This window comes from Penaeus vannamei, chromosome 2 (genome assembly GCF_042767895.1).
Source record: "Penaeus vannamei isolate JL-2024 chromosome 2, ASM4276789v1, whole genome shotgun sequence".
NCBI classification, from domain to species: Eukaryota; Metazoa; Arthropoda; class Malacostraca; order Decapoda; family Penaeidae; genus Penaeus; species Penaeus vannamei.
The window spans coordinates 828,057-845,556 of NC_091550.1; the positions used below are offsets into that span (position 1 = coordinate 828,057).

At 37.2% G+C, this 17,500-nt stretch overlaps 2 protein-coding genes across 3 annotated transcripts in view; one reads left to right on the top strand and one right to left on the bottom strand.

The window, feature by feature from the left end:
• LOC113810941 (E3 ubiquitin-protein ligase rnf168) overlaps window positions 1-10,185 on the top strand; it is a 10,639-nt gene extending 454 nt beyond the window's left edge. Inside the window, exons 2-11 of one of the 2 annotated variants that reach the window (XM_027362598.2) lie at window positions 1,612-1,745; window positions 1,889-2,034; window positions 2,302-2,388; window positions 2,744-2,830; window positions 4,130-4,250; window positions 4,522-4,617; window positions 6,002-6,217; window positions 6,546-7,009; window positions 8,081-8,197; window positions 8,915-10,185. In XM_027362598.2, the coding sequence (XP_027218399.2) occupies window positions 1,612-1,745; window positions 1,889-2,034; window positions 2,302-2,388; window positions 2,744-2,830; window positions 4,130-4,250; window positions 4,522-4,617; window positions 6,002-6,217; window positions 6,546-7,009; window positions 8,081-8,197; window positions 8,915-9,085 (1,639 nt within the window). In that variant the 3' untranslated portion in view covers window positions 9,086-10,185. The remainder of the gene's footprint in view (window positions 1-1,611; window positions 1,746-1,888; window positions 2,035-2,301; window positions 2,389-2,743; window positions 2,831-4,129; window positions 4,251-4,521; window positions 4,618-6,001; window positions 6,218-6,545; window positions 7,010-8,080; window positions 8,198-8,914) is intronic. The other variant, XM_027362599.2, reaches the window with a different exon arrangement.
• LOC113810940 (low-density lipoprotein receptor-like) overlaps window positions 9,943-17,500 on the bottom strand; it is an 8,246-nt gene continuing 688 nt past the window's right edge. Inside the window, exons 2-17 of the mRNA XM_027362597.2 lie at window positions 16,340-16,440; window positions 16,038-16,185; window positions 15,772-15,878; window positions 15,540-15,665; window positions 15,103-15,367; window positions 14,850-14,980; window positions 14,552-14,693; window positions 14,061-14,223; window positions 13,681-13,821; window positions 13,280-13,498; window positions 12,851-13,055; window positions 12,487-12,639; window positions 12,146-12,326; window positions 11,774-11,979; window positions 11,397-11,588; window positions 9,943-11,281 (exon numbers count right to left, since the gene is read on the bottom strand). Of these exons, the coding sequence (XP_027218398.2) occupies window positions 11,252-11,281; window positions 11,397-11,588; window positions 11,774-11,979; window positions 12,146-12,326; window positions 12,487-12,639; window positions 12,851-13,055; window positions 13,280-13,498; window positions 13,681-13,821; window positions 14,061-14,223; window positions 14,552-14,693; window positions 14,850-14,980; window positions 15,103-15,367; window positions 15,540-15,665; window positions 15,772-15,878; window positions 16,038-16,185; window positions 16,340-16,440 (2,510 nt within the window). The 3' untranslated portion in view covers window positions 9,943-11,251. The remainder of the gene's footprint in view (window positions 11,282-11,396; window positions 11,589-11,773; window positions 11,980-12,145; window positions 12,327-12,486; window positions 12,640-12,850; window positions 13,056-13,279; window positions 13,499-13,680; window positions 13,822-14,060; window positions 14,224-14,551; window positions 14,694-14,849; window positions 14,981-15,102; window positions 15,368-15,539; window positions 15,666-15,771; window positions 15,879-16,037; window positions 16,186-16,339; window positions 16,441-17,500) is intronic.

Below are 17,500 nucleotides of genomic sequence, written 5' to 3' on the forward strand. Positions count from 1 at the left end.
AATTTTGTGCATTTCAATAAGAAATTTGTGCATGAAAGGCGTGAACAGTGTAGGAGCATGCAGACGAAATGTTATTTAATAAAACATTTACCAAAATGTGATACAGACTAATACATAATTATTTTGGTAAATAAGAAGATCTAGCTTTAGATGTGTGTGAAGATATATACGATATTCATAACAGGGTAATTAACAAGGGAACATTTACTGTGGCTTTCTGAATATGTTTATGAAAATATTGGATGTGTTAGATCCAAATCAACTTGAAACTAGCTGTGATCTCAGGCCTGTGGAAAATTTATATCTTACGATGTTTAGATGCTAATCTGTACACCAATATCAATACAGACTTCTTAAATGGTACCACTACGAATGCTCAGAGTCATACCGATGACTAATTTATACTTTGGGGTTATGAAAAAGTATGAAAGTATTTCTGTTTTGTAGATAGATAGAATAAGGTGATGTTTACAAATTTTACCAAATCTAATTGACGTTAAAGAATTAAAACAAGGGTTTGGTCAAAACTGAAGTTGTATACAGAATTGTCACTTCATTTTCAATAACTGAAAGTTTGTTTTGCTCAGGAGTCAGCAACCAGGGAATGCATTTTATATACACTGTTGCTCAGGTTGTTATTTAATGTCAACGACCAAGTACACTGTGGGAATAAAAATTTGAACGGAGTTGTTCATGTGTACATGTGTATGATAAGAAATAGAATAAATTTATTTAGATTATTGCTGCACGTAGATTGGGGAAAGCATAAAGACATGGTCAGAAAGAGAGAAATTAACTACAGTTACTTATATATATAAAGTAAACTATGCAGGCAGTGAATATCAGAAATGATAAGAATAGGCCATGACAAGTGCTGTGTCCAACCTTACTTACTTTTCTGTGCCATAATCTTGCTCAAACTGTCTTTCTGCATGTAGGTCATAACGGCACAGGCTCTCATTGTTACTTATGAAAAGCCACTGTACTTGTGATGTAATTCTTTATATCAAGTACAGTAATTAGATAGAGTTATGGGGGGCAAAGCTCGTCTGTTAGGATGGTTGGAGGAATAGGAACTTATAGCCATATGTATAAAGAAATTGTGTAATGCAAATCAGATTTTAACCCAATTTACCTATGCTTGAATTTTCATGTTTGTTGAGGTCTGTCCATCTCAAAAATGCAGTTCTTATTCTCTTTCGTTATTTTGGTATACCAGTTGTTTTTTGTAGTATTACTCCTTAGTAGAGAATTTTGTGCTTCCGAGGGTGTATTCCACAATTTCTTTAAGCATACAACTGTTAGTCTCAGAGGGGTGTGGTCACTTCATAAACAATTACCATAGAATATATTGAACTTGATTCCATAGTCTAAAAATATGACACTTGATTTGCCTATTACATTAAGTAGAAAAGATTGAGTATCATCCATATTTTTAGCCTGCAAGTCCAGTAACCAGTTCTCAAAGATATTACTTATTTTAAGACCAAAACTTTTGGCACATCTCATTTCAAACAGAAGTCTTTTTATAGACCTAGCAAATTTATTGTTCACTTGACTTGATGTGACATTCGTAGTGTGGAACTCAGTTTTTAATTTTTTAATTTTCAGAATAAGTGTGTGGGTGAGACGCTCAACCAAAACCAATAAGTTGGTCGACAAGAGGCTCTGGGACATGATACAAGAAAAATTCTCGTCCCTGATAGAAGCTCGCCTGCACGATGAAGATGACTTCATTTTGGAAGGTGAGGTCTGATTTCAGTTGAGTCTTTCATAGCTTTTGATCCTGTTTAGGTATTTATTTCTAGTATTTGATATTTTGAATAAATATTTCTTGTCTTTATACATAGACACTATTGTGATATGTATTTTTTATCTTTATGCATAGACACCAATGTGCCAAAGCCCCATGTGTGTCAGCCAGGAGAGATCCGACAAGAATATGAGGCTCTTTTGGCCCAACAAGAGCAGGAGAGATCCCTACAGAGAACAGAAGAAGAATTAGCATCAAGCCGATTAATACAGCAATTACAGGTGTGTGTGTGTCTGTGTGTGTATGTGTGTGTGTGCATGCGTGCGTGCGTGTGTGTGTGCATGCGTGCGTGCGTGTGTGTGTGCGTGTGTGTGTGTGTGTCTTATATAGTATCTAATAATGAAACTACTGTTGGTCATGTTACTAATAAAGTATGAGAAGGTGCCAAATGATTAATGCAACTTTTTTTCTCTCTCTCTCTCTCTCTCTCTCTCTCTCTCCTTCATATAGATATTGTGTATTTTACCAAATATTTTCAAAACTAACAGGAAGAAGAGAAGATGAAACTGAGAGAACGGCGCGAACGTCAGCAGCTCTTGTGTGAAAATGATGAGGCCTTAGCACAGCAGGTTAAGGTAACTTAGCACAAGATATCTATGTTAGACCTATACATATATGTAGTTTTGTTATTGCTTGGTTATGGTTGTTTATAATTGGCATGTTGTGTATCCTATTTTTTTATGTTTCCATGTATATTTTACTCTTTATCTGCCACACTGAAGATTGTTACTTAAAATATCACATATCAAGATCTTTTTCAACATCCATCACTTGACCAACCAGTGCACTTTTGGTCCAGTTACTAATCCTGAGTTGAATGGACAGTACAGTCAGTCAGTTATTGCTAATGACTATACAAAGAAAGTTACTTTTTAATTTCATTGTGTTGTATATCTCTTTGGTTTTAAATGTTTATTATGTTGTTATTAGGAAGCAGAAAGCATAAGAGAACAAGAAGAACAGGTGAAGCTGCTGCTGCTTATTGAAAGAGACGAAGTTATTGCACGTCAGATTGAGGTAGCTATAGACAGAGCCCATTCGCATTACTGTTAAGGATTCATGGGGAAAGTAATAGGTGTGGATGTTTACTTACTGGGTAGTTGTATATTAGAACAGCTTTAGATATTAGTTAGATTGAGATAGCTTTAGACAAAGACTATATACATTGCTTTTAGGGAATTATGGGGGAAGGAATGGGTTTAAGTTTAAGTTGTAGTTATTGCGTATCAAATCAGTTTTAGATATTGTATATCATATTGATTATATTCAAGTCATAGCTTATCATAACAATTTTAGTTATAGTTATTGTGCTTCAGAATGATGTTAGTTATGTTTATTGCATATCAGAACAGTTCTAGTAATAAGGTTTATGGGAAGGAAAAAAGTAGAAAGAAAAGTGGATAGGGTGTTTTATACACATGATTTACCTTGGTGGAGGATCCTACCTAGAGATGTAAATAAGGAATGGTAGATAGTTGGACAGAGATTAATAATGATTCAGACAGACAGCGAGATAAAAAGAAAATAGAAATGTTAACTTTTACTTAATTTTTATTTATTTATTTATTTGTTTTTATTTTTTATTTTATTTATTATTATTATTTTTTTTTTTTATGAGTTTTGCTGTTCGATGTTCAATGTAATAAGACAGATATCCCAGATAGAAGAGCTATAGATAAAGGGTTGACAAGGATAGATATGTTTTCAGATTGATTTTTATACTCTTAAGTTTTCACTTGGTTGAATTTTTTTTATCAAAGCAATTACTCAGCGCTGCATGAGTTGTTAAAGATACAGTCTGTTCAGTTGACTCCTTGAGGCAGTATTTGTGGGACTGTTTACTATAATTTATGTATATTAGTGTGTATTATTATTGAACTGGATTCTCTCTCTCCCTTTCTGTCTTTCTTTATATCTCTCTCTCTGTCTCTGTCTATCTGTCTCTCTCTGTCTCTGTCTATCTGTCTACCTGTCTCTGTCTCTGTCTCTGTCTCTGTCTCTGTCTCTCTCTCTGTCTCTCTCTCTGTCTCTCTCTCTGTCTCTCTCTCTGTGGCTCTCTCTCTCTCTCTCTCTCTCTCTCTCTCTCTCTCTCTCTCTCTCTCTCTCTCTCTCTCTCTCTCTCTCTCTCTCTCTCTCTCTCTCTCTCTCTCTCTCTCTCTCTCTCTCTCTCTCTCTCTCTCTCTCTCTCTCATTCTCATTCTCCCCCCCCCCCTCTTTCTCTCCCTTTTATGTTGATAATTGACAGAGATTGAAGATAACATCTTTTTTCTACCAATGGTCTCCAACTTATTAATGATTGTACTGACGGTTGGACAGGAGGAAGAAAAGAAGAAAAAGCAGCCTGTAATCCTAAGTCCAGTTCCCAGCAGAAAAGGGAGCAACGCGACCAGCAAACCTATCTCAACACCCACCCGAGGACCAATGGATGTTTTCATTGGTATGCAGATGTGCGGCTCTCTGTTGTTGTGTATATTATGTTGATAGAAGCTGAAGGTGTTTTCTAGGAACGTTTGATGGACAGTATTGAGGTTCTCTTTTCCATGATTTGATTTTGTTGTTTGCTCTTAAAATTGATTTGGTAAATGCATGTTATGAATTTATCTCAATACTGTTTTGTGAATTACATATAGCATGTATACATGTACTCATACACAAACAGATGCATTGTATTTATGATTTTATGTAGTTGATTTCTTTGATCTTAACAGGCCAGAAAACTCCCCGTTCCAGTAGTAAAAAGATTGCTCCCAGAGTGGTATATTCTTCAGGCTCAACAAGCTCAGAAATGAATTTTGGATCACCAGGTAACTTAGTCTTGTGTTTTCGTGCCATGTGTGGATATAGAGGCATCTAGTGTACATATTTGTGTTAATGGTATGCGTGTACTAAATTTTGCTACTTCCTAGTTGTTTCTATACTTTATGTTGTTTCATATACTTTAAAAGTCATGTAAGCTCTGTTGAAATATGTATATCTGTAAATCACATGTTTGCATCAGGAATGTTTATGTTTATGTGTATTTTTGAAGCTTAAGCAAGAGCCCAATTAGTGGGTTATGCCAGGGCCATCCTGGGGGACAACCTCCCTTCTTCTTTCAGCTAGTAAGAACTGAACTTTGTGAGGAATAGAATTTGATTCAGCCCTTATCTTAACACTACCACTCATTGGTAGTTTAGCTGGTACTGAAATCAACCAACTGTCTAATTTTTTTTTTAAACTTCCATAGAGCTCCAAGTTATGTTTCTAATACTTTTTGGTACACTATTAAACAGCCTTGGTCCAAGAAACTTTGTTAACACAGTTTTCTTAATCAAGAAATATGAGCGATTATCCTGGGGCAATAATATGTTCTTTCCTAATCATAAGTGATTATAAGTTACAGTAAGTGTAATGGAATAACAATTACTCTATCACTGCTTGTTACTCATTGATATTGGTATTAGCACTCCCTCTCTCTCTGATATCTGTATTTTAACCCCTAAAGACCAGTGTTCCTCAGCCCAGCCAGTTCTTGCCCCTTTCCATGAATATAACAAAATTTCAACTTTTATAGGTGGCATAGTTGGTCTTTATTATGTGAAGAGTTTAATTTTACAGAGAAATTCCTTATCATGTTGTATTGTTAAGTAATGGATCATCAGAGGCAAAAAAAAATTACCAATGGAATAGGAAAGGAAATGAAGGAAAATTATAAGACATATGAATGAAATATAATCGATGAAATAAAACATCAAAAAGCTTACTCTAATTTGTGTCATGATAAGTCATCTATTTATTTATTTAAGATGCAGAGTGAAAACAATAATTTCCAGGAGACAGTTATTTGAAGGAAGAGGAGGAGGTCCTCAGGGAGAAGGGGACAGGAGATGGGATGTGGAGGTAGTTGTATTAGATGGTTTTAGGAGGTTATAAAGGGAGGAATGGCTAGAAGGAAGAACCACCCATGGGACTAGGGATAGAGGGGAGATTGCCTTCAGTGACTTTGAGGTTGGAAGAAGGATGCCAAACAGTACAATATACTTTGGTAAACCACATTCCGTTCACACTGGAATAGAGGCAGGAATACTGTCGCCAGTTTTTAAGAGCTGATGTTCTAGCAAGGCAACTTGAATAACTGTAATTTACTTGCATGCTCAATAGAGGCAACTTAGACCAAGTGGTTAATTGATTTTCTTTATTTTCTTACAGAAAGAAGCCTTTCATTGCAAGAAAGATCTTCAAGAGATGTGAGCAGTACACCCACAACTTCATCCTTCAGTCCAGTAAGAAGACGTAGCATACATGCATCTACAATGGATTCCCCGCGTAGACTGAATAAAGAAATGGGTATCGCCTATGATAGCATGGCTACACGAATAGGCAGACAGCTGAGAGAAATCACGTCATCTCAGAGCTCAGAGTCTGGTAAGTTAACTATTTTTTGGTAATGTTTAGTTTCTTTTCATTCTTCCTCATCTGTTTCATGTCCTCTTATTATTTTAACACACAGTTTTTTATTTCTTGCCTTGTCATTTCTGTTCTCATTGTCTTGATTTCTCTCCTATTGTTTTAATCTTGAATTGTTTGTGTCCTCCATATTTTTCTATCTGCCATTATATGTATGATTGTTTTATATAGGTCATTCTGCCTTCATTTTGTCATTATATCCAATTCTTCCTTATTTTCCTCCATTACATATTATTTGTGGCCAACTTTATACATATAATAATACTAACACTAATATTTTTAACAGAGTCAGAAGACATTGGCTTAAGCAGTCCAACGCGCTACAAGAAATCAGGAAAGGAGAATGTAGGAAAATCAAGTAAATCGGGAAAAGTGAAGGTCAAGAATAAAGAAAGCGAATCGCACAGAACCTTCAATGAATGCAGCCCAGATATTGACAGTTATTGTGGAGTGAAAATGGATTATTCTCAGAGCAACTCTTGTTCTAGGCTAGAAGACAGTGATGAAACTGACATTGAGGAGGACAATGTAGAAAGTTCAAGTGCCTTAAAAAGATTACATGAAAGTGTTGAGAAAGAGGAGAGACAAAGTGCCAATGACAGTAAATCAGTTTCTAGAATAACAGTATTAAATGAAGACGATGATGATGGACGGTTATCAGAGCAGGGCAAGGTTTCTGCAACTGCGTCAAGTCATTCGTCCAATACACTAATACCAGCGGAGATATTAGATACTGAAGCCCAAAAATCAGTGAGTATGCGTTGATAGTTATAGATTCGTTTACTATTTTTTCTCTCTTTCCACTTCCTTGAACGTTTAGCATGGTCTCGGTAATACTTTGGAGATTTGCTGCTGCGCACCATAAATGTTGTATAATGAAACCTTGGCATACATCAGAGACCATTTGTAAGATGTGATGTCTATTATTAATACTTTTGGATGTGGGTTAGTTTACAAAAGTATTCTTATTAAACAAGCATATTCAGTGGTTGAAAAATCCACTGTATGCAAAAAGAGGTTTGTAGAGAAGTGAAACCAATTCATCTTCATGTATGACTTGTTTCCCCTTTCAGTAAGGTACTTTTGTATACTGTGGGGCTACTCATTTTGTATTTGGGCCGGGACTAGTGTGGTATTACTAATTGTAGTTATTTGTTTTCCCATTATACTAGTATTGTTATTGTTGTAATTTTCAACACTGTGTATGGATGTGAGTGGGCCATGATGTGTGTGTGAGCATGAGAAAGGGAGAGTCTGTGTGTTTGTGGGAGTTACTTGGTTACCTGGTGTAAGTTAAAGGAAGAGCCCTATTAGTGGATTATGCCATGGCCGTCTTTGGGGGACGACCACCCATCTTCTCTCAGCTACTAAGAACTGAACTTTGTGAGGAATAGAATTTGATTCAGCCCTTGTTCTAACACTACCACTCATTTGTAGTTTATCTGGTACTGAATTCAACCAATTGTCTAATTTTCCATTAAAACTTCCATAGAGCTCCAAGTTATGTTTCTATACTTTTTGGTACACTGTTAAACATCCTTGGTCCAATAATTAAGAAACTTTGATGACACGTTTTTCTTAATCTGGAAGTTTATCCCGGGGCGCTAACATGTTCTTTCCTACATATATAATGAAGTATCTTCCTCTCTGTCTGTGTAAAGAGAAAAGCTTGAGTTGGTTTAGCCTTTCCCAATATTGAAGACCTAGATATGCATTCATAAACATCAGTTTTGTCAGAGGATGTAGAAGTCTTACCTGTTTATGGTGCCAAATGGAAATATTTATTAGACCTAATAATGACAGAATTCTTTCCAATTGCAGGATGATTTATCCATCTTGATAAAAGAGCAGCAGTTGCTAGAAGCTAGGATTCAGCAGGAAGAAGCAGACAGACTCTTAGCTGAAGCCTTACAGCGAGAATTCAACCAAAGACCACAGGTAAATTACTGTTCAAGATCATTAGTATTATAGTGCTCCCATGTTCCTTATTTAATTATCAGTGGTCTGGCACATTCTGTCTCTCTCTGTCTCTCTCTCTGTCTCTCTCTCTCTGTCTCTCTCTCTCTGTCTCTCTCTCTCTGTCTCTCTCTCTCTGTCTCTCTCTCTCTGTCTCTCTCTCTCTCTGTCTCTCTCTCTCTCTGTCTCTCTCTCTCTCTGTCTCTCTCTCTCTCTGTCTCTATCTGTCTCTCTGTCTCTCTGTCTCTCCTTCTCTCTCTCTCTTCTCTCTCCTTCTCTCTCTCTCTCTCCCTCTCTCTCTCTCTCTCTCTCTCTCTCTCTCTCTCTCTCTCTCTCTCTCTCTCTCTCTCTCTCTCTCTCTCTCTCTCTCTCTCTCTCTCTCTCTCTCTCTCTCTCTCTCTCTCTCTCTCTCTCTCTCCCTCTCCCTCTCTCTTCTCTCTCTGTCTCTGTCTGTCTCTGTCTCTGTCTGTCTCTGTCTCCGTCTCTCTCTCGCTCTCTCTCTCTCTGTCTCGCTGTCTCTCTCTCTCTCTCTCTCTCTCTCTCTCTCTCGCTCTCTCTCTCTCTCTCTCATTCATTCTCTCTCTCTCTCTCTCTCTCTCTCTCTCCCTCTCTCTCTCCCTCTCCCTCTCCCTCTCCCTCTCCCTCTCCCTCTCTCTCTCAGTTTTAAAGTATTTATTTTAGGATATTGGAAATTTTCAGATCAACAGAAGCCGTGGATCTGAAGATGAATATTCCCTGAGAGACCGCAATCCAGCCACCAAGAAAGCCAACCCAACAAAATCTACCGTTCAGTCCAAGCTGTCGCCCAGTCAGTCCAAGAAAAGACAGTCGACGCTCATGGAAAGCTTAAAAAAGAGACAGAAAACATAAATCTCCATTCCAGTGCCACTCTCAATTTAGCTATAGTGGTTAACAACAGCTTTATATAGTTTTTTTTTTTTTTTCTTGGTGTTTGTGAGGCTACAGATTTTAAGCTATTTATGCCGTATTAGATGCCAATATTAGAGAATGTACATGAAATGATTGCTGTCTTTGCTAGTTAAATCAGATCTTTCTTTCCCTTTTTTACTCCTTATATGAAATTTAACATTTTATTTGGAGCTTTAGATTTTAAGAATAAAAATATATCAACAATTATTATCAAGTAATCAAAATTGTGTTCTTTCCTGGATACAACACCATATTAGAATCTTTGCATGCGTTATTTTGTAAATATTTTGTACTTACATGTCATACATATTCCCTCATGTATATTTGAGATATATTTCATTTTTCATATTTCTCACTTCCTTTTTGCTATGAATTAAGTTGGTTTGTTTAGTTTCTTCCATGCAGTATTGCTTTCAGAATAATACACACTCCAGAGGAACAGTTTCAGTGACGTGAAAAATTGTTATGTAATGAGAAATACAATAAGTTTTTACATTTACTCGTCTTGTCACCGATATTTTTCCTCCTTTTTTTTGTACTTTGTTACATGTAGATATGTCCTCTAGGAATATTATCAGATATTTAGTGAATAAGTAATTCTTTATACTGAATGTTGGATTAAATGAGCCAGTTAGCAGATCATGACTTTTTGTACTTGTATAGTCTACAAAGGGACAACTAACTTTATCCTCATTGTAACATTTTCAGAATGGATTCCTTCTTCAACTGAACTCTCTGATTAGTACAAATTGTCTAATTTTCAGATGCATTTATAAGGATGGATAATTAAACTAAACTTAGCACACAAACATATATTTGAGAAATACAATAGCCTTCCCTTTAAAAAAAGAGGAAAGAGTGTTGTCATTGAAAATATTTGGACATGCATCCAGTAGTTTTTACAGCAGTCTCTTTGGACAGGAAATATTCACTCAAAAGTTTTTCAAGAGCTTCAGCCTGTGGCTAATTTGCATGTGCAAAAGTAAATGTCACATCAAACGAGAACATTATATTGTTGAAAATATATTTGTTACCAATAATGGATTTTTAATTAAACCAGAACTATACTTGGCCTACGAGACGGAGATTCTGAAAAGCTAAAATTTTGCAGAAAGCGTCTGTTACACATGCATTTACCTTCTGAACACAGCCACATCTAAATGTTATAAAAAACAGATAGTATTATATGAATATAATAGAAAAGCATCATGAGAAAGGAGACGAGCACAATGCTTTACACTGTCTTTATATATCCATCAATAACACTATTCAAATATGAGTGTGGTTTATACTCTCCATTTTATAAAATATATTTACAGGAACTGCACAATGTAACAAAAATATATAACATCTCTCCTTATCTCATATTCTCTCTATGTGAACAAAGGGACAAGCTCTTAAGGAAAAAGATTGGTTGCTTGAGCATATACAATTCCCTTAAGCAAGTTCTATGTTACGGATGAATAACAAAATTAGAAATTAAAAGCAACTGATATTACTGACAAGGCTTAAAATACAGATGACGATGGTAAGTGTGACGATATGAGGGCTTGCGAATATCGTGGCTCAAAAGCAATTTTATACCCAAGTGATCTGACCTTTGGGTATTTCAATGAGTTTTTTTCTATATCATATTTTGAAGCCAATATCCTAATGTGGTATGATATGATTGATGAGTTATTTACACTATTTACAATATACAATTATATCACAGACAAAAAGATACAATTTCACAATTCTTACATGGCCAACTTTACACTGTAGATATTCAGAATTCAGTACAAAACCATTTAGAAAAAATATATATTATTTCAATAAGCCTTCAATTAGCATGCCTATTGAATATTTACTAAATAATAAAAACAATAGGTGTATATCTAGGCAAATATATCTGTAATTCTGGAATACCTTTGAAAATGCGAGGCACTTTTTCCAGGGAGTGAAGCAAAATGTAAATCAGCCTCATAAATAAACCTGCCTTTTTGAGTGATAAAACAGATATACTTGTAATATTATGCAGCGGGTTTCACTGAGATATATATATATATACTGTTAACCATCTTGGTTTGCATTTCTAGTTGCTAATAAATACAATGCTCAAAATATTTACTTCTTTGGAGCAAGTGGAGTGTCATCCTGTAAAAAATAAGAAAACCAATTATTTTAGCTACATTTTTGCATAAAAATAAAAAGTATTTCCAAAATTTTTGTTGCCACAGATGTAATGTTTTAATGTGTGCAATACACTTACCGAATCTCCTTCAGGAATATCTGGCCCTTCTGAATACTGTACAGCTTGGGGTTTAAATAGTAGGTCATCATGGCCAATAATGTAACCACCACCGTCCATTTCTTCGTCAGTAGTCTTGCGGTAAACAGGATTTGGGAAACGCATGTGGGGTACTTCAGCTGCTACACGTTTTCTCCACAAACCTACAAGAACCTGTCAAAAGAAATTAAAATGTTATTTCGTGTGTATCTCATGGTCATTTGTACCTTTTTGATAGTGCAATATACTCAATTTGAATGAAATGCAAGTTTCTGTCCACTTAAATGATAATAGCTTCAGTAACTCATTGAGAAACGTATCCTTTTTTGACATGAAAATACATTCTCTACAATATTTACCATGACAACAATGGCCAACACCACAGCAGACCCAACTCCTACTGCGAAGATCACGCTAAAGTTAGATCCTTCCAGGGTTTGGATTTTTTCATATTTGTTTGTTTCCAAGGGAATGATTTCTTCATTACTGTAGTCAAAGTCTGATGGTAAGACAGGAATCATAGGATTCACTGGTTCACTGCTTGGTTCCATTATATCTGGAAGTTCTGAAAATAGAATTGAAGTTAACAATAAAGACAAAATCCTTGTCAAACTGATAAGTTTTGATTTACATCAGAAGAGTAAATCTCAGAATAATTACACTTATAAGGATAAAGTACAAGTTACATAAATACTAATTTTAAAAAATCAAAATTAAATAAAAATACGTACCACCTTCAAGGCAGGAAATTGAGTCCCTTGTGGAAAGTAACAACCCATCGGGACACATGCACTTCGCCATACCCATGGGACTCCGGATACACAGGTGACTACAAGTGTGGCCGTCACATACATTTTCTCCACTAGGCTGGCGATATTCGTGGAAAACGTGTACCACTTTGGGTGACTCAAGCTGCAAGGTACATCCAAATTAAGATTTAAATAAAACATTAAGATAATCAATTGTTTATATGTGAGTTATCAATATTCCATCTCTACTGAAACTCCTAAATATAGCATGATTCTCAATAGCCTGTTCCTAGATCTTTTACTCATTTCCCACCAAAACTCACCAAGTGTCCAGCTGAAACATTGTGAATATCTTCTCCATTAAATTTATTGGCACTGTATAGGGCAAGCTGTGACCAGTCCGTCCAGTAAAGTCGGTCCTCAAACACGGTAATGGAATAGGGTAGCCTCAAGACACTTGGTGAAAACAAAACCACCTGGTAAAGATAAAACAGTAAGGGCATGCTGTGACAAAAATAAACTGATAAATTAGATTACATACAGATTTCAAACTATAAGCGCAAAATGTATCAAAACTGATAAATAAGATATACATATTTCTCAGAGATTTCAGGTCTTAATCCCAACACATTTGCTACCATACTATCAACCTTCTTCACCAAAGTTTCATACACCATAAATACTCACCTCAATTTGGGTTCCATCTAGTCTGGCCTTGCTAATGGTGTTCAGCTTTCCATCACACCAATATAGGTCATTGTTTGGCAGGTCAATTGTAATACCGTTTGGCCAATACACATGAGGGGCTGTCACGATGGCTGTGCGACCCTCTCCATCCAGACCAGCTCTCTCGATCTTGGGAGACATTCCCCAGTCGGTCCAAAATACGTATCTGCAATGACGAAACGCAAGATCCTAAGATTTCAAACAAAATGGTTCAAAGAATTTATTGCTGGGTTTAACTTTTTCTTTCTTAAGACAACCAATTCCAAAGGAAATGAGAAGAGTAAATAACTTTTTCAATTACAACCAATTTCAGACAAAATTTGAAACGCAACTAACAATATCTTCAACATCTCTTTAAAACAACCAACTCTGCAAATATAAGATACTTACCCATCTAAGGGACTAACTACAATGGCCCTTGGTTGTCCCAATTCTTCCTGTACAATTGTCTTCGACCACTTGGCGTCCCAGGACACGAGGCGGATTTTAAAGTTGCCTGTATCAGTGTAATAAATGTGATTGTGAATCCAGTCAACAGCCAACCCATCTGCAGAGACTTGTTCACCCGTAACAAGAACTTCCCTCTCCTCTGGAGTAGTAATATTAGCCCTGTTGAACGAATAAAACAATACATTAATATCCCGAAGTTCCATTTCAACAAATAACTTAATATATATAGTTTAATATAATAATTAATATAATAATTTAATATAATAATTTAATATATTCAGCTAAGTATTCAATCTAATATCAAACACTATTAATGATGTTCTTCGAATGTTCACACTCACCTAATGATCTGATTCTCCTTGTTATCTGACCAGATGATTTGGTGTCCAGTGAACAGGTAATCGAGTGCTGTCGCTTCTCTCGCATCACTCACAACTGAAGTCATATCATTATCGCGAAGACGAAGGCTTCTGATGTCGTATCTAGAAAGAGAGGAAAAATGTATCATATTAATGGCAAAAGGTCAAATTATCATAACACACACACACACGCACACACGCACACACGCGCACACACACACACACACACACACACACACACACACACACACACACACACACACACACACACACACACACACACACACACACACACACACACACACGCAACAAACTATAAGCGCATATTCCAGAATCGAGATCTCACACACTTGCCAACGAACCTGTGAGAGAAGAGGAGGTAGGGCTCTCCTGTCGAGGCCTTGCAGCGGGTGTAGTTGCCAGGGTCGCGCTCGTAACCGGGGAGGCAAGAACAGTGGTAACCTCCGTTGGTGTTGGTGCACTGCTGGGAGCACGTTCCTGGGACCTCGAGGCACTCGTCAATATCTGAAAGGTTTAAAAGGTCTTCCATTATAACTACTTTCTTTAAAAAACGAATAAAAAAAGAAAGAAAGAGAGAAAGAAAATAAAAGAAAAAGAAAAAAAGAAAGATAGAAAGAAACAGAAAGAAAAAGAAAAAAGAAAGAAAGAAAATGAAAAAAGAAAAAAAGAAAAAAAATTATATATATATATATATATATATACATACATATATATATATATATATATATATATATATATATATATATATATATTTGAATTACTTTTCAATTTTTCAGTGAAGACATTTTATCATCATATGAAGTCTGTTCATTATAAGTTTGCGAAAGCTTACCTTCACACGTGTACTTTCCGACCAGGCGATACCCCGTCCTACACTCGCAGTGGTAACTCTCCCTGGAGTCGACGCACAAGTGGGTGCAGCCGCCGTTGTTTCTCTCGCACTCATTCACGCCGCATTCCTCCTCCGACTCATCCTGGAAATCAGAAACAAAGAATGTTAAAATCAGATCAACGTGAATTCAATCACTTACAATGAAGTTGGATACTCATAAGAGTATCTAATATATGAAGAATTTCCGATATTTGTTCAGCGCATCTCTCAGTGACTGTCTTCTGTATGGGAAAATTACCTGCCAGTCACCACAGTCATTCCTGCCGTTGCAAAGATTCCTGCGGTGGATGCACTTGTTGAGTGAACACAGGAAGTGCGACGTCAGATTGCATTCCACTTTCGGGGCGTCCGTGACTGCCGGTACTTTGGCTGTTGAAGAGAAAAGGGACCAATTAATACGCCTTGTGTCAACGAAAAACTCTTGGGGTCAATATTTGTTCAGGTAAGATCTCAAGTCCCGTTTGGCAATCCATCACAGGCATGATGCTTACGGCAATCGGATTCGTCGGAACCATCGGCACATTCTTTCTCCCCGTTGCATCGCAAGTGCCCGAGAATGCACTGCTTGTTGTTGCATGTGAAGTGTGATTCTGGGCATTCTTTGTCGCAGTTTGCCTCGTCTTCGCCGTTGGGGCAGTCGACGCCTCCATCACACACCCAGGTCGCCATGACGCAGTAAGCTCCGCACTGGAATTCATTGTCACGGCAAGGATCCGATTTTTCCTGGGGCTTATTTGCTTCCCCGCCTGGGCAGTTCTGCAAGGTAGATTTGACAATAGTATTCAGTGACACAGAGATAGTATTCGTATTCATCGTCACAGTCAATGTATTAGCATTTGTATCCAGTACCACGGTGCCTGTTTAACCTCTCACATGGATCCCAACGACGGAAAAAAGCCTGAAAATCAGAATCCGAGCGTCTGTTTACCTTTTCGTCCGATCCCTCCGTGCAGTCCTCCTCCCCGTCGCACAGCCAGCGCGTGGGAATCGTTATGCCGGACGCGCACCGGAACATGTGTGGCGGGACAGTCGCTACTTCCTCTTCACAATTTTCCTGAAGAAGAAAAAAACCGGTATATCAGATTATGGATGTATGAACTATGCTTTCGATATATGAGAGCGAGAGAGAGGAAGAGAGCAGTTGTGCAGGTCATCCTTACCTCGTCTGAGCCATCTTGGCAATCTTTCTGGTTGTCACAACGCCACTTCTTCGTAATGCATTGCTTGTCACTCACACACTGGAACTGCGTGTCTCTACAGGTCTTTTCTGTAAACAATAGAGATATAAAAGGATAATTAGTCATCAATATATGCCGCAGTATATCCAAACACGCCAAAATGCGCCAATTATAAGCCCACCCGCAACTGACATCAAACCCCAAACACGCCAATTGTAAAGCTACCAACAACTGCCAGGGGAACTCACCGCAGCTTTCCTCGTCCGTGTTATCTCTGCAGTCGTCCTGGCCGTCGCACTTCCACGTCTGAGGGATGCAGTTGCCGTTCCCGCACTGGAATTCCGAGGCTCGACACGTCCGTCCACCGTCGCTCGCTTTGGCCGGGCAGTTCGTCGTCTGGAAAGGAGTAGTGAATCTGTTATTTTCCTCTATTTCGCTAACTACCCTAACTACCAGATCCTAAGAACCATAGCTTGGGTAGTGGATTAATATATACATTTTAGAGGATCCATCACTTTATTCAATGCCTTTTAAGGGTAAATAAACTCACCAATTCATCCGTTCCATCGGTACAGTCGGGGTCGCCGTCGCAGAGCCACTTCCTGGGTATGCAGCGCGACCCATCGCAGGAGAATTCACTTTCTCGACACACTAAAATGGATCCAAATAAGTTGCATTTTAGAGAGTTTACGGAGACAGTAACAAGTGTTATGTTTTCAGTTACCATAGTTGATATATCAGTCATATAGATTATTATTTCATGGGTAATATTTTCTCTGACGGAGTGAAAGCGCGCTTGAAATCGGAACGCAAGCGAGTGGCGAATATTAATCAGTTGCTCATAGGCCTACGCCCGTTAGCCCTTCAGTGATTGCTATAGACTTCTAAAAAAAAAAGTTATCGTTAAATTGTTATTGAAGTACAAAGTAAATTACACGAAACTTAATTTACGTAATAGAAAAAATAATCGGCTGTGTGTTGTTATTCCAAAAGCAAAGGATATGGGGACCGCTGAGGAAGTTGATGAGGTTGAGCTGAGGGATCTCTGGGAGACACACACACACTGTGTCTGAATACATGTATGTATGTATATATACACAGATATGTATACACACATATATATATAGATATATATACACATATGTGTGTGTGTATGAATGTACATAAGTATACATGTATATATGTAACCATACATATAGATACATAAATAAATCTATATTGTTTATATATATATATATATATATATATATATTAGTATATACAATATATATACATATACATATATAACACACACGCACACATATAAATTATATTATATATATATATATATATATATATATATTATATATATATATATATATATATATATATGTATATATGTACGCATACACATATATGTGAGAGAGAGACACAGATAGAGAGAGAGAGAGAGAGAGAGAGAGAGAGAGAGAGAGATAGAGAGAGGGGAGAGAGAGAGAGAGAGAGAGAAAGAAAGAAAGAAAGAAAGAAAGAAAGAAAGAAAGAAAGAGAAAGAAAAAGAAAAAGAAAAAGAGACATAGAGAGAAAGAGACAGACAGAGAGAGAGAGAGAGCCAAAGCACATCTGTCCGAGTAGGCACAGGGGAGCGAGAGCGCCCGGAATGCGAGGCAGTGACCCGCGCCATAAACAAGAAGGGCGTTCACGATTGCGTCACTTTCCTTGGGCCTAACGC